The sequence below is a fragment of the Taudactylus pleione genome, unplaced genomic scaffold (assembly GCF_031769625.1).
Source record: "Taudactylus pleione unplaced genomic scaffold, aTauple2 ptg000556l, whole genome shotgun sequence".
NCBI lineage: Eukaryota > Metazoa > Chordata > Amphibia > Anura > Myobatrachidae > Taudactylus > Taudactylus pleione.
The window spans coordinates 1,864,513-1,880,784 of record NW_028284958.1 but is presented as its reverse complement, the minus strand read 5'-3'; the positions used below and the strand labels follow the sequence as shown (position 1 = coordinate 1,880,784).

At 46.2% G+C, this 16,272-nt stretch overlaps 1 protein-coding gene across 1 annotated transcript in view; it reads left to right on the top strand.

Annotated features, from left to right (window-relative positions):
- Positions 1–16,272, top strand: part of MRPS11 (mitochondrial ribosomal protein S11) — a 78,442-nt gene that overhangs the window by 22,618 nt on the left and 39,552 nt on the right. The window contains exons 2-3 of the mRNA XM_088452837.1: positions 6,653–6,754; positions 15,794–15,892. Of these exons, the coding sequence (XP_088308963.1) occupies positions 6,653–6,754; positions 15,794–15,892 (201 nt within the window). The remainder of the gene's footprint in view (positions 1–6,652; positions 6,755–15,793; positions 15,893–16,272) is intronic.

Genomic DNA, 16,272 nt, shown 5'->3' with positions numbered 1-16,272 from the left:
ATACGTGAATGAAAGATAGGAGGCAAACCTATTAAATATCGTCACCAAATAGGGAAAATAAAAAACTATACTCACTATATGAAGGAACCAAGGGTCCGATCATATTAATAGGCAGGCCCAAGGTCTCTTGTTTATAGTTTGCTTAGTGTTCATAGGTCACACTAGAACACATGGTATTATCCAGAAGATGAAGTGCAGCGTCAACTTACACCGCGCTCCAAGCCTAATAACGGCTTGTTTATACTTGAATAAGTGTTCATTGGTCACACTAGGACACGTGGTACTACCATAATTAGAAAGCGAGACGCGATGTCAACTTACGTCGTGCTCAAAGCCTAGTAGCACGCTCATTAGAATACTCATCACAGCGTATGTCACGTGTCCAAACAACCTCCCACGGGTACACGTGACAGACGCTGTAACCATGGAAACTCACAATCCGCCGTCACAATGGACTTGAACAAAACAGGATCGTCAGACACGCGTCTACTGACGCGAGGAAACTTGAAACATGGCGTGTCACATGTCTTAATCTCTTCGTTAAAGACACGTGACTGACACCATTACTATACATATCAATACTCAATTTAATCAAAAGAATAAATGGTATAAATCTAACTAAAATAGAAACATATTCAAAGAGTAATGTTTTCTCTAGAGTGCTGATTTTAATAGCAGTGAAAGAGAAAATAATTACATGATCGATCTAGAGCAATAAATGGAAAAGATACAAGTACAGAACTACTACTGAGATGACCCATTTAATAAAGGGTATAGTGGCATAATACCTAACAATCTAATAATAATAATCCGTGTAGTCAGAGGAAAACATCCAAATGACTATGACCAATTATATGTACACAGGAAAGCTCGATAAAAGGGGAAAAAAGGTCCAACATGATGAAACCCATGGGATAACATAATGGTACTTGTGGGATAGATGATCAACTGTTCAGAACATGAATGGAGATATAGAGATAGATCCTAAATGGAGATCATATATGTGGGGTAGGTAGAATATGACAAATATAAAGACCTATAAAGATGAAACATATATCCTAGGAACATATCTCAACTATAATATAACATTCAGTTCCAAAGCCTCATTTAGACCACTAGGATACAATGAATTAAGTTGAAATGACCAGTAGATCTCTTGTTGGCATAATTTCCTAAATCTATCACCCCCATGTACAGTTGGAGGGATATGTTCCAGACCAATAATTGTTAGGGAGCTGGGGTCACTCCCATGTATCTCCATAAAGTGCCTAGGGACACTATGTTTCAAAAGCTTGTTCAAAATATTTCTACGGTGTTCCATATATTGCACTTTGAGACATCTGGTTGTTCTCCCAACATAATTCAATGAACAACTGCATCGCAAAAGATAAACTACCCAACTCTTATTACAATTAATAAAGCTTATAATCTTCTTTTCTTCTCCGGTCATACTAACTACAGACAGAGTTTTATTAGTAGCATATCTGCACGTAGTACATCTTGTAGCACCACACCTAAAAAAAAACATTAGATTTAGGTGTCAATCAAGTGTTGATGGTTTCATTGGAGGATCTACAGTTGATATCAGATTTCATGAAACTTGGGGCCAAAATCGTTTTTAAAGAACGATTCTTCCTAAAAATAAATTCAGGATTAGTCGGGAGATGTTCCCTAAGTATAGGGTCAGTTTTCAGTATCTGGTAATTAGATTTAATAATACGTTTAATGGCATTAGATTGGTTGTTAAATTTAGAATTAAAGGCCAACTCTCTAGTTTTTGTTTTTTGAGGAGCTTCTAATTTAGTCACCAATAAAGAGTCTCTATCGCCACTACTTCCTCGAAAGCCCTATCAAGAATGTATTTAGGGTAACCTCCACTGGCAAAGGACTCTAGCATCCTGGCGGATTGTTCTAAAAAGATCTCTTTCGTCGAACAATTTCTCCTGAGTCTTAATAGTTGGCCTTTTGGAATGTTTATTTTCCAGGGCCCATAATGAGCACTCTGGAAATGCAGATAGGCATCCGTACCAACTTCCTTAACATAGTTGGAAGTACATATCGCATTATCAGTGATATCCAAGGTCACATCAAGAAAATTAATTGTAGTCCTACTATAACTGTGGGTGAAAATCAAATTAAAAGTGTTGGTGTTGAGAGAACAAATAAATTCTGAAGCTGTGATAGAATCCCCATACCAAATAATAAAAAGATAATCTATGTAACGGCCATATAGAACCAGGCTGTCGCCAAGCCCGCCCCCCCACATGAGTTGGTCCTCGACCTGTCCCATGTAGAGGTTGGCGTAGCTTGGCGCAAACCTGGTTCCCATGCCCGTTCCCATGATTTGAAGATAAAAAGTGTTAGAAAAAAGAAAATAATTGTGGGTGAGAAAAAAGTGAATGGAATCCAATAAGAAGCGCCTGTGCCTCTCAGGTAGGTCGCCATCTTCATCAAGGATGTCTTGTATAGCCTGCATTCCTAATTTATGGGGAATGTTGGTATACAGACTTTGAACATCAAGTGTAAGAAAAGCGTAAGAGGGTTTCCAAACAACACCCTTAATTAGTTGTAAAAAGTGAGTGGTGTCACGTATATGTGACTTCAACAGAGAAACACGTGGTTGAAGGTGTGAATCAACATAGGCAGTTAAAGAAGAAGTTAAAGAATCCATACCAGAAATAATAGGACGTCCCCGGGGTTAAATGAGGGACTTGTGAATTTTAAGAAGGTGATAGTAAATGGGTACAGTCGGAAAAGAGGGCAAAAGGAAATGATATTCATCCTTTGATATGACCCCATCATGTAATGCTTGCATTAAGATTAGCTCCAATTCCGCCAGGAAAGGAGTAGTAGGGTCCTTTGGCAGAATTTTATAAAATGTATCATCTTCAAGTTGCCTTACTGCCTCTTTGATATAATCAGATTTATCCTGTACAACCAACCCTCCACCCTTATCCGCTTCTTTAATATTGATAATAGAGTCATTAGTCAGATCTCTAAGCGCCTTATTTTCCTTTTTGTTCAAATTATTGATCCTCTTGCTATTAATGGGTTTAGAAGAACAAAGGTCTCTAAAATTATCCAAGGTGGTCTTATAGAATGTCTCAATACTACTGCTTTTAAAGCTGATTGGAAAAAAGTCAGATTTTAATTTACAATTGCTTTTATCAATGTTGAATTTTTTTTGCGTCATATCCTGTTTCTCTCATGTTGAAGTTCTTCTAGTATATTGACGATAGGATCGTCATCATGATCCAGAAGAACTGGGGAGGCAGTTTCATTATTTATGGAGAGGGATTTAGTGGCAAAATACCTCTTACGACAAAGAGTACGAACAAATCTGTTAAGATCAACATAGAGGTCAAAAATATTAGATGCTGCAGACGGGGCGAATTTTAATCCTTTATTAAGGAGAGAAACCTGTTTTCGCGCAGTATAGTACGTAAAAATGAATTTCGGGTGAAACCTTTTTTATTTTTCTTCATAGGGTTTAACGCAATTTTCTTTTAACCTTCTCCTGAGCAGGTGAACATTTGGGGAAAATCCCTATTTTAAGGTAAACATTTTAGGACACCTACCTTAATGACCAATTAGGCAAAAATAATGTTTTGATTTGGCCAATAATGACATGTCATTAAGGAAAATGGGATAATTGATGTGGGACAGGTATATGAGGGTGCTGTATGAATGGGACAGGTGTTTTTAAGATTGCAAATGGGTGTTAGAGGTGTATTTTGAAGGTTTTTAGGTTTTTTAAAGGTTTTGTAAATATATATACTTAAAGACCTTTTTATGCACCGCCAATTTAAGTAGAACATTTATTTTGCAGAAAAAACTTGCATTCTATAATTTTTTTTCACTGTTTTAGAAAAATAATTACAACATCCATTTGACACAATTTAAGAACCACAAATATTTTATTATGGCCACTAATACTCCTTGGTCGCACCCGGGATTTTTACAATAGTCCAATCCCAGGTGCGACCCGCCTGAGACCCCTGCCAGACTGGCGTCCCGAGCTGGCACAGTCATCACTGCTGAGCCTAAGCTTGGCGATGGAATTAACACCAAGCGCCAGCTCTTCCTATGCAGTGAACAGGACCCAAGTCGCCTCGACCCGGGTTACGCATTCACACTGCTCCGCGAGCCGGGTTGAACTTGTGTTCAACCCTGCTCGTTACCCGAGCTGAAATGCCAGGTTACTCGACCTGGGTTTTTTTCAACTGGGCCCTTTCACACTGCGCAGTAACCTAAGTTACTTATCGCAAGTAAAACCTGCAAGAATTACCGACACTTCATATTGAACTGAGCGAAAAAAGAGAGCGCACATACAGCTGAAAAGTGAAACTAACAGCCAATAGGTTATATAATTTAACGCATGAAAACTTTAAGTTTTTCTGCGGGTAATTGATTTCCCCCCCCATATGAAATGCATACAAGATTTATTACATTTTGGTGGCATTGAAATGCCTCAAAATTCGTATCAAGCCGCATTCAGAAAAAAAACGCTATTTAAATCCATGTAAAGAAAACAAATGTTCTTTCTTGGCTCATTGACTTCTAGTTTCACATCCTTTTACGTGTATTTAGCTTGCGTTAAATAGTCATGTAAAACATAATTCTAATGCTAGTGGGATCCCCTAAGGGTCAGGATTCTGGGAATATAAACAAGTACCAGATTCCTAGTACAAATAAAAGGGAGCTATTCTAGGAAAACTGGGGCACGCAAGAGCCATAAAACATGTCACCACTAAATGCAATTCACTTTAGAGGAAAAACAATGAGAATACTATAACTGGTGTAAATTGGTGAGTCCAGTGTTATAATAAAGATTGCCTCATTTGTCCTTAATTGCCAAGCAATTTGTTCTCATGTTTTCTCTTGGGCAATGCTCTTAGATTTTAATAGGGATAATCTTTTGATGGATTATCTATAACTGTTCCTATGCATATAATTCAGTACCACCTATTGTATATGCCATATCAGATAGTATTACAGGAAAGTATTCAAACTTAAATGGAATTCAATTTATGTTCAGAGTTCTCTCCTTTTGAGAGGAGTAATGCTTTTTCTTATTGAAGGCTTTCTGACTAAAGGCCGCTGATCGTTATTTATTTTTTTTGTTTTCTTAATTGTAGTGTGAGGTGAGTGATACTCCATTTTCTCCAGGATATAAAGTGATAGAGGCATAGGTCTTCAGGCACTAACCCTAAACCTTGCTGCTATAAGGCCTCTGGAAAAACTCGATTTACTAAGCGGTGGCTTTGACCTTGACATTTAAAGTAGCCCTAAAGAAAATTATTGGCATGGTATAAGGCCAGAACAACCAAGTCAGGTGTTCCTGGAATAGCAGCAAACTGGCAGGGAAAATCTTTCTTTTGAAACCTAAAACTTTTATTAAATAATTAGCATAGGTGTAGGAAATTGAGGGACAATAAAGGCTAAAAATGATAGACCGTAGATGATCTGGGACTTCACTTATCCAGATTATGTAACTGTTACCTGGCAAAATTTAAAATACAACTAAACTTTCCATTTTATATAGTTTGCTCTTACAATACTGGTATACATATTTATTATCATAACATTTTATATTTCTAAAGCTACAACAAAGTCCTTCAGTGCTCTGAATAAGGCAGAGGAGACCCTGCCCAATATCATTTATCTTAATGGAATGGGCAAAAAATATGATCTATTACTGTGAGGTGCAGCAGGTGCTTCTTATTGACTGACTAGTTTTCATAAATTTCCGCCAGCAGTGTTTTGAGGAGCAGATATAGTGTAGGTTATAAGAAGAGCTGGAGTTAGTATGAGTTATGTTTTATGTTGTGATGTTATGAAAAGGCAGGGTGCAACAGAGCATGGCCCACATGATAAACAAGGTAAACAACTGTATATAGTGTGTGATAGAAGCACTGGTAAAGTGATCAATGGCAGGTACATTTGTCTTAGGTTTTTGGCCATTGTGTTTTAAAAACCCCCAGGAGAAGTCTGTTTTGTAAGCAGACCAGAGTATCGGCTTTTGGAAAAGCCGGTTTGGGTCCTGGGGGTGTGGATGTGAGGAGAGGGAGGGCCTTTCAGGCTGGTAACAGGCTTGTTAGGGCTTGCAGCTGGAAATTGCTAATATAAGCATGGTTTGTTTGTTGCTGAGTGTCTCACACCTGGGAGAGCAGGCAGACTAGCCTGTTCAGAGACACTTGGTGATAATCCTTGTAAGTACTGTGCACGTGTTTTGCTGACGGTGAGGGCAATAGGCCCTACCATTATTATAGAAAGGGAATCTGCTGTGTAGCTAGTGCCCAGCCGCGCTAGGACTTATGTTTATGTTTTGTTTATGTTCATATTCATTTGGCACAATAAAGACTGGCGCCGACCAGTTTGTACGAGAACCCCAGACTTGTATCCTGTTTCTACAGCTGCAGTGTGTGCAAAGAGGGAGTCCATCTACCCCAGGAGAGGGGCCCCTATTCCGACTGTGTTACAAGTGGAATAAGATTTGCAGAGTATAGCTGCAGCATAGAATACTTCTTGGTGATTGGAGACCATAGCACTGCATAATGATGGGTCGTACTCTGCCTGCTATAGATTGTAGAGAGGGAAGAGAAAGTTATTTGTTTTCCTGTAGTAATTGCTTCTTTATTTTTATATCCAGAGTGCTAAACACTACTTGGTGTCGAGCTGTCTGTGTGAGTGCTCGGATATCTCAAAATGTAACAGACAATGTTCACAGTGACCAAGGAGTATCAGAAGCCAGGTAAGTCCACATTTAAAAGGAAATGTTAAAATTTATATACATTTTTCGCAAATGCATAGTAGCATATATGTTGTATACTATATAAACTAACTCAACCCACTTTTTCTGACTATAATTTGCCATAATATCTCTGGGTATGTGGTACATACAGATGTGTCCTTACTCATTTAGCCTCAGTACACCATGCACTGTGAAATATCTGGTGTGAGTGAGCAACTAGGACCTAGGACGCATCAGGAGCCTGTGCTGATTAATTTGATATGTGACCTTTCTATATTGTCAGATTGTAGACATTAGGGCTAGGCACTAGAAGGAGGGATAGGGGAAAAATACTCACCCAAATGCCAGAGGATCAGAGATCTGACCTGGAAGTCAGTCACATGACCATCAGGACCCGGAAGACACAGCTGTCAGGAGCAGGTAAGTCACCACTGGGCAACCAGGGGTAATATGTTGACATTGTAACATGTTGACATTTCATCACTGTCTATGTAACACCCCACTATGCGAGGTATTACAGCTGACACTGTGCATCACACTACAGTAAATGCACCTGTCAATACACAGACCACAATATCCAGCAGCCTTTCCAGCTGCTCTGGAGAACATCACAAGAGCAGCGTCAGGTCATAGGTGGTAAGACAAGTGACTGTTGACCTTCTGCATCAGAACACGAGAGGCGGTGCTGACTGAGCATAGGAATTGTAGATGAGGAGGACATCCTCCTCTCACCATTAAGGCTGTGCTGCTTGGCTGAGAGCAGAGAAGGAGGAACAAGTCCAGAGCTGTTCACCAGCATAGTGCTGATTTGGCTGCTGATTGACTTCAAGAAGCATTTGGTAACGTAATCTGAGCACTGCATCACATTTGAGCTGCAAAAAGGAGCTACATTCAGCTGTCGGACAACCCAACTCCTTCACTACTAGCCGCACTGAAGCCAGACAGACTTAAAGTAGCAAACATTGCCCTCAGATTTCTAATATTCACCTACAAAGTTAGGATAATGTTAATGCTGACAAACTTAAAATTTCTGTAGAAGCAAAAGGCCAGGAGCCTTGATAGCCAAGGAACCAATTACTATATTAGAAAAGGGCACCCAAGTGTAATATGTAATCTACTTCAGCCCCTATAACAAAATGAACTTGTTATTTATATAGCGCACACATATTCCGCAGTGCTTTACAGAGAATATTTGGCCATTCACATCAGTCCTTGCCCCAGTGGAGCTTACAATCTATATTCCCTAACAGACGCTCACACACATACGCACTAGGGTTAATTTTTGCTGGGAGCTATATTTTTGGAGTGTGGGAGGAAACCGGAGTACCCGGAGGAAACCCACGCAAGCACAGGGAGAATATACAAACTCCACACAGTTAGGGCCATGGTGGGAATTCAACCCACGACCTCAGTGCTGTGAGGCAGTAACGCTAACCATTAACACCGTCTGTGCTGCCCAATGTTTAACAGGCTCCAATCTGCATTAAGTTCCTTCACTAGTGTACTAAATGCTACTCCCATGTGTAAAGTTTGACCCAAAACCATTAACCTTCATTTGTGATGAATTTCTGAATCCTAAAGAATTGTTGCGGATTTTAGATTCTATACAACTGGGAGCTCAAAAAAAAAAGTTTTTGCTTGGTTGAAAATTGTTTCAACCGTGTCTCCACTGTACCTGTCTGTGGTGTCAGTTCACTGTAACATAGAAAGAATTAATAAATAACTACCATTTCATAAAATGACATATACAGTATACATAGGGGTTGCCATCCAAAATTTGGGAGAATTGGTTACTCACTTTATAATACATGGCTATAATACATGGCTACCGGTAATTGCATAACACATTTTATCTGTATTTCTACTTCAGGGTCCATAGGGGGTCCACAGGGTTGACCTTGGGGTTATAGCTGGAACAGGATCCATGGGCACCACACAGTTAAGCTTTTAGCTCCCAGGATGCACTTGGGTCCTCCTCTATACCCCGCCCCCGAGCCACAGGCACCTCAGTGTAAGCTGGTGCCCGGCCGGAGTCGGTCACCGCGCAGGGGGGCTGCAGGAGCAGCCCCCAGAAGCTTTTTATTTTAAGTTAGATTTTATTTTTAATCTCTTTTTACTACAGACGACAGCGAAGGGCTGTCTGTACACACGCCCACGCTGCCGCTCTGATCCCCGACTGGCGCCGCGACGCCAGTACTGATCTGGGGATCGCGGCGGGAGGGCAGAGTCCGTACTAGCCGGACTCTGTCTACCTCCCAGGACTGCTGCCGGAGTCGGCGGGGATTCAGGTAAGCCGCGCGTCGCTGGCTAGCGGCGGCGCGCGGAATGCCTTAAATGCAGTCCTTTAGCCTCCGGTCCGGGGGACAGACCGGAGGCTGGTGGCAGTGGCGGCGGGCCCCCCCCATAACCCGTGGGACCACTAGACCACCAGGGATAAAGGGGCAAGCGGGAAGCCAGCATCCCTGGGGTTATGGCCAGCCAGGGGAGGAAGCCTTCCCTGTTCAGCGGCTCCTCCCCTCAGCTCAGCGCGCCTTTCAGCACGCAGTCTGGCGTCGCTGAGCTGCAGTTACACGGCCACTCCTCCTCTGAGGTCTCCAGCGGCCATTTTCCCAGTGGCAGCGCAGATCTCAGGGAGCACGCGGACCGGTCCCCCTGTGTACCTCTCCCCTGATTAAGGACAGCGTACACAGCACTATAGCCCTCCCAGACACTGAATCTGGGCAGGTTGATTGTAGTGTAAAGGTGCAGTGAGTATATCTTCCTGCATGGTATGTGACTTTTGCTAGTGCTGCCTGTCTGTGCTTATTTTCCGCTTACTGTCAGCTTATACCTATCCCTTTACTTCTCCTACAAGCCCTACAGGTGTGTGGGGGAGGGGCGTTTCTACTGACCTCACTTATATAGATCACGTATTTGTGAGGTCCGTCACATACAGTTGTGTGCTACTCAGTGCCATATTGTGGGCTGTTGTTCAGCACACCGGTGAGTGCGTTTTACTTCTACCCTGGTGCCAGATATATAATATATTCTGTCATGTCAGACGAGGAGGTTGAGCGCTCAGTGGCTCCGGTGTTGGCCTCCTGCGGACGCTGTTCTGCAGGAGTAGATAGGGAGGATTTGTCACAGGATGGCCTGTGTAGTCGATGCCAGGTGGCTCCTGGCCCATCCAGACCTTCTCTGGCGCAGGAACCACCGTGGGCGATGTTTTCTCAAGTGCTGGTGTCTATTGCGGACCGTCTGTCGGTCCCGACTGCTCTCCCTACTAGGGCGGTGCCCCAGCCGACCATCCCCCATTCCCCGGGTGTCCCGCAGTTATTGCGGAGTCCTCCTGGGTCTCAATCAGTTGGTCCCTATGCAGGGTTGCCTATGTATATACAGGCTTCCCCTGTGCCGCAGCAGCCTGTGGTACCTTTTCGGGCCCCTATGGCGACGCCTCCACCATGGGTGGATGTGCTCTCCAACTCCGTGCAAAATTTGGCGGCCGCTTCCTCGGCTTTTCAGTCAATGTTGCAGACTGACATGCCTTCTAGGATTTCTAAACACCCACTCATGACACGGGCTGCTCAGGTATCGGACTCAGAGGGTTCCTCAGATGATGGGGAGGTCCCTGATGACACTGACTCGGACGCCTCGGCCAGGAAATGGATACCAAGTCGTCCATTAATGTGCGAGCACTAGTTAGGGCGGTGCGAGCTATTCTTCTTATAGAGGATGAGGCACCGGTTCCTAAGTCGAAGTTTCCTAGTTTCAAAAAAACTAAGGTGGCTTCTGCGGTGTTTCCCCTGTCGGATCAGTTGACGGATCATATGGCGGTAGCTTGGCAGGCGCCCAGTAAGAGATTCCTTCCTCAGAAGCGGTTGGCTTCTAATTACCCCTTCCCTGAGGCACATTGTAAAAAATGGGAAACTCCACCGGCGGTGGATTCCCATGTCACCCGTTTAACTCGGGGCGCCACCTTACCATTACCGTCGATATCCTCGCTGAAGGATCCCACGGACAGGAAAGTTGAGACTTGCTTAAAGTCTATTTACTCCCTCTCCGGGGCGGTGGCCCGACCGTCCATGGCCATCTCCTGGGTGGCCAAGGCCATTGAGGGGTGGGCCAATGCATTGGAAGATACCTTCCCAGACGACGCTCCGGATGTCCAGCGGGCGTTGTTGGGGCAAATGAGGGACGCTGCTTCTTACATTGGTGAAGCTTCTTTAGATGCTAGTCTGCTGACCTCGCGGGTATCGGCTGCAGCGGTGTTTGGCCGCCGATCCTTGTGGTTGCGGTCCTGGAGAGCGGACTCTGATTCAAAGAAGGGTCTGGAGGCCTTACCTTTCAATGGGGAATTACTATTTGGTCCAGACTTGGACAAAATAGTGGACACCCTGGCTAAATCCAAGTCGGCCTTCCTCCCTTCGGCGGCACTGCCTGCTAAGGTTCGGAGTTCGGCTTTTCGTTCCTTTCGGGTTCAGGGTAAGGCGAAAGGTCAGTCCTTCCCGAGACAGTCTGCGAGTAAGACTGCCTCTAAACCCAAGAAGCAAGTCTGGAGTGCTCGGCGCCCTTCTTCCAAGCAGGAAGATAAACCTGCGGCCTGATGGGACGGGCCTCCCTCTGGGGGACCTCAGAGTGGGAGGCCGACTTCTTCTATTTGCCCAGTGCTGGCACAATACCACCACGGATGCCTGGGTTCGAGAAGTGGTCTCCCAGGGGTACGCCCTGTCTTTTCGGCACAGACCACCCCACCAGTTTTTCTGCACAAGTCCTTCTCAGGACAAGACCAAGGCGTTACAGGTTCAGGAGGCTATAGAGTCCTTGCTGAAAGCAGGGGTCATTGTTCCCATTCCTCTATCACAACGAGGGACGGGGTATTATTCGTCTCTGTTTCTGGTGCAGAAACCCAATGGTTCTCATCGCCCTATCCTCAACTTGAAGTCTCTGAACAGATTCCTCAGAGTTCCCAAGTTCAGGATGGAAACGTTACGTTCCATCATTCTGGCGATGGAACCGGGGGATTACATGGTGTCCCTGGACATCCAGGACGCCTACCTCCATGTTCCGATAGCATCTTCACACCAGCGGTATCTGAGGTTCGCTATCCTTCAACACCACTATCAGTTCCGGGCGCTACCCTTTGGTCTCTCCACGGCACCGAGGGTGTTCACGAAGATTATGGCGGTCATGGCCGCACATCTTCGGAACCAGAATGTACGGCTGCTGCCGTATCTGGACGACCTCCTGTTGCTGGCGAGCTCCCCGGAGGTACTGCTTCAACATCTCCACCTGACGATCGCTTGCCTGCAAGCACACGGGTGGTTGATAAATTGGAAAAAGTCCTCCCTGATTCCATCTCAGCGGATGGTTCATTTGGGAGCCCTGCTGGATTCGCGTCAGCAAAGGATCTTCCTGACTCCGGAGAAGGTCGCCTCCCTACAGCTGCGGATACACAGTTGCCTGAGCCGTTGCCGCCTGTCGGTCCATTCGGCTATGAGAGTTCTGGGGTCCATGGTGTCGACATTCGACATGGTGGAATTTGCCCAGTTCCATTCCCGGCCCCTGCAGGGGCTGATTCTTTCAGAATGGAACGGGTTACCTCACCGGATCCGCTCTCAGATGCTGGTGTTGTCTCCGGACGTTTCGGCAATCTTTGGCTTGGTGGCTTCAGACAGCTCATCTGGTCGAGGGGCGCCCATTTTGGATCCCGGACTGGGTCCTGCTCACGACGGATGCCAGTCTCCGGGGTTGGGGGGCAGTGACCGGCTCTTTGTCGCTTCAGGGTCGTTGGTCAGCGGAAGAAGCACTTCTCCCCATCAACATCCTGGAACTGCGGGCAGTATACAGGGCCCTGCAGTCGTCCGGCCCCGCTCTTCACGGAAGGGCGGTACAGGTGCAGTCCGACAATGCCACCACGGTGGCGTATATCAACCACCAAGGCGGAACTCGCAGTCAGGCAGCGATGTCTGAGGTGTCTCGTATCCTGACTTGGGCGGAGGGTCACATTCCGGCGATCTCGGCGGTCTTCATCCCCGGAGTCCTCAATTGGGAGGCGGACTTCCTCAGCCGTCACGACGTGCATCCCGGGGAATGGTCACTTCACCCAGAGGTGTTTCAGCTACTCGTGGACAGGTGGGGACTGCCGGAGCTGGACTTGATGGCCTCCCGTCACAATCACAAGTTGCCCGTTTACGGGTCAAGGACAAGAGACGCAGGCGCAAGTCTGGTGGACGCGCTGTCGGTGAAATGGACGTTTCACCTGGCGTATCTGTTTCCTCCGCTATCCCTGCTTCCTCGGGTTCTGCGGAAATTCAAGCAGGACGGCGGCATGCTCGTGCTGGTAGCTCCGGCGTGGCCCAGACGTCCTTGGTACTCCGATCTCAGGAGCCTCTCCATCGACGCTCCGTACCTTCTTCCTCAGCGTCGGGACCTGTTGTCTCAGGGGCCCTGCCTTTACCCGGATCTGGGTCGGCTGTCTTTGACGGCGTGGCTCTTGAGACAGCCGTCTTGAGGTCTCGGGGCTTCTCCAGTTCGGTTATTGGTACCATGCTCCGGGCACGCAAGCCTGCTTCAGCACGGATTTATCACAGAGTGTGGCACACTTACTTTCAGTGGTGTGAGTCCAGACATTATGATCCTCAGGTGTTCCGAGTTTCTAGGATCTTGGAATTTCTTCAGTCAGGATTGGATCTCGGCTTACGCCTTGCATCTCTGAAGGTTCATGTGTCCGCCTTGTCCGTGTGGTTTCAACGGCAGATTGCAATACTACCAGACGTTCACACCTTTTTCCAGGGTGTTCTCAGGATCCAGCCTCCCTTTGTGCCTCCTGTGGCTCCTTGGGACTTGGCGGTGGTGCTACGGGTCCTGCAGGGTCCTCCGTTTGAGCCTCTTGAGGCGGTGGAGCTCAAATGGCTGACATTTAAGACGGTTTTTCTCCTGGCAATTGCTTCGGCCAGGAGGGTGTCTGAATTGGGGGCGCTTTCCTGTCGCCCTCCTTTCCTGATTTTTCACCAGGACAGAGCGGTGCTCCGCACTCGTCCTGAGTTTTTGCCCAAAGTGGTCTCGAAGTTCCACATTAATCAGGAACTTGTTGTGCCAGCTTTTCAGTCCCCTGATCTTTCAGCTGGTGAGACTTCCTTAGATGTGGTCCGGGCGCTTAGAATTTATGTAGACCGGACGGCTTCGGTTAGGAAGTCTGATTCCTTGTTTATCCTCTTTGGTTTTCACAAGAGGGGTTGGCCTGCCAACAAACAAACGTTAGCCCGTTGGCTTCGTTCCGTTATTTGTGAGGCTTATGCACAAGAGGGTTTACCTGTGCCAGCCTCTGTTAAGGCTCATTCCACTCGTTCTGTGGGTCCCTCTTGGGCTGCTAGACGTGGCGCTTCTGCTGTTCAGCTGTGTAAGGCGGCCACTTGGTCTTCTATTCAAACGTTTTTGAGGTTCTATGCGTTTGACACCTTCGCCTCTCAGGATGCTTCCTTTGGGCCCCGGGAGCTCCTTTCAGCACAGGAGCGTCCCCGCCCTTAGTTGAACTGCTTTGGGACATCCCCAAGGTCAACCCTGTGGACCCCCTATGGACCCTGAAGTAGAAAACAAGAGATATGGTAAGAACTTACCTTTGTTATCTCTGTTTCTACGAAGTCCATAGGGTCCACAGGGCGCCCGCCCTGACGCACCTGGTTTCAAATGGGCTGTGTGGCTGGTCACCGGTTTTCCGTCTCCTATTGCTGTGAGTATGGTTTCTTGTGTGTTCCAGTCTTCCTTCTCTCTGTTCCATATTCTCCTCCGGCCTAGGCTGCTTACCAACTGAGGTGCCTGTGGCTCGGGGGCGGGGTATAGAGGAGGACCCAAGTGCATCCTGGGAGCTAAAAGCTTAACTGTGTGGTGCCCATGGATCCTGCTCCAGCTATAACCCCAAGGTCAACCCTGTGGACCCTATGGACTTCGTAGAAACAGAGATAACAAAGGTAAGTTCTTACCATATCTCTTGTTTTGATATTCATCACCTCTGTATTCAACAGGGCCGTAACTAGGGGTGTGTGACCGCTGCCGCCACACAGAGTGGCAAGGTCACTGTCTGAATGGGACCAGGAACCCACAGGGTAAAAGTAGTGCTGCAGACAACCCTATTAATCATTGCTCTAGCTTTATATTTCTTCAGTCATCCACTGTGTTTTCTGTCCATATTGTTGGCAGTTTGATTCAGCTTGAGCACCTGGAGAGACACCTGATTACGGTGGAGTTAGCCTGTATGCTCCGCAGTTGTGCGGCTGAAGTGGAATAGTAGAATTGTCACAATATGTGACATGCTTAATTGTGTCATCCATGTCAAACAAGCTCATCTGTATATATACGTTAGATCAGTGGTTCTCAAACTCTGGCCCTGATTCAGAGCCGGATGCTCTGACAGAGCGCTCGCTCTGAATCAGGGTCGTCCTTCTTGTTTTTCAGAGCGGCCTCCTGGCCGCTCGCATAGCTGTGGGTGACCACCCACAGCTATAGCGAGCGGCCAGGAAGATGGTCGCGATGATAAAGACCATCGCGACCATCGGGCTTGCGACGAGACCCTTGTGGTAGGGTCTCGTTGCCGCAAGCCCCAGAGTGCTTTCGGCTCTAACAGAGCCTGAAAGCACTCCCACTGACATCACTTGTGATGTCAATGGGGCCGGCCCCAGACTGTAGGCGTTCCCATGGGAACGCCTCCGTCTGGGCAGCCACACCCCCAGCCCGCCCACCAAAGGGGGTGTGCTGTCACTCAACATCGACAGCACGCCCCCTTTGGTACGAGACCCGGAGCGACGGATTACCCGTCGCTATACGGGTCTCGCGCATGCGCACTGGGCCACCATCAACCCGCTTGCGAGTGGGTCTGAATCAGGCCCTCTGTCCTCACGACCCCAAACAGCCATCTTTTTCAGACACATTACTGACACATTTTAAAACATCCATAGGTGGAACTAATTATTTTACTTGTGATTCCTGAGGACCGAGTTTGAGAACCTATGCGTTAGATAAATTGTAAGATTTTCTGTGTAGCTGAAGATATCCTTCCTCTTGCAGCCTGTTTCCACCTATGCCTGATGAACCCAGCTCGTTACAGTGGGGTGGACGAAAATTTGAGGACGTGCCAATCGTCCATATAAAAGCAACATATAACAAGTGAGTCACCTGGATGTCTCAAATATTATATGAATTGTTTATTATTCAAATAGCAATGAAAAAGTGTTGATTGTATGAGTACTTTTTTCACATTGATGTGGGAGCTGTAAGCTATTTTACATATTCTAAAGGGCATTAGCCATACACCGAGTCAGTGAACAAACAGTTGTTTTATGTGAGGATCATTGGTCAGGTACTTAAGTGGAGAATAAATGGAGACCTACTATAAGTTACTATTTGAATTTATTGATGAAGTAAATAGAACGATAATGGCTATTACGGAAGTTCGGGTTCAAGTGTGGAAACCTGTAAACTAAATTATCCCCAAAAAGATCATTTCAGAAAGTGAAAAAAAAATATCTTGGTGGCAGGCGGGCAAT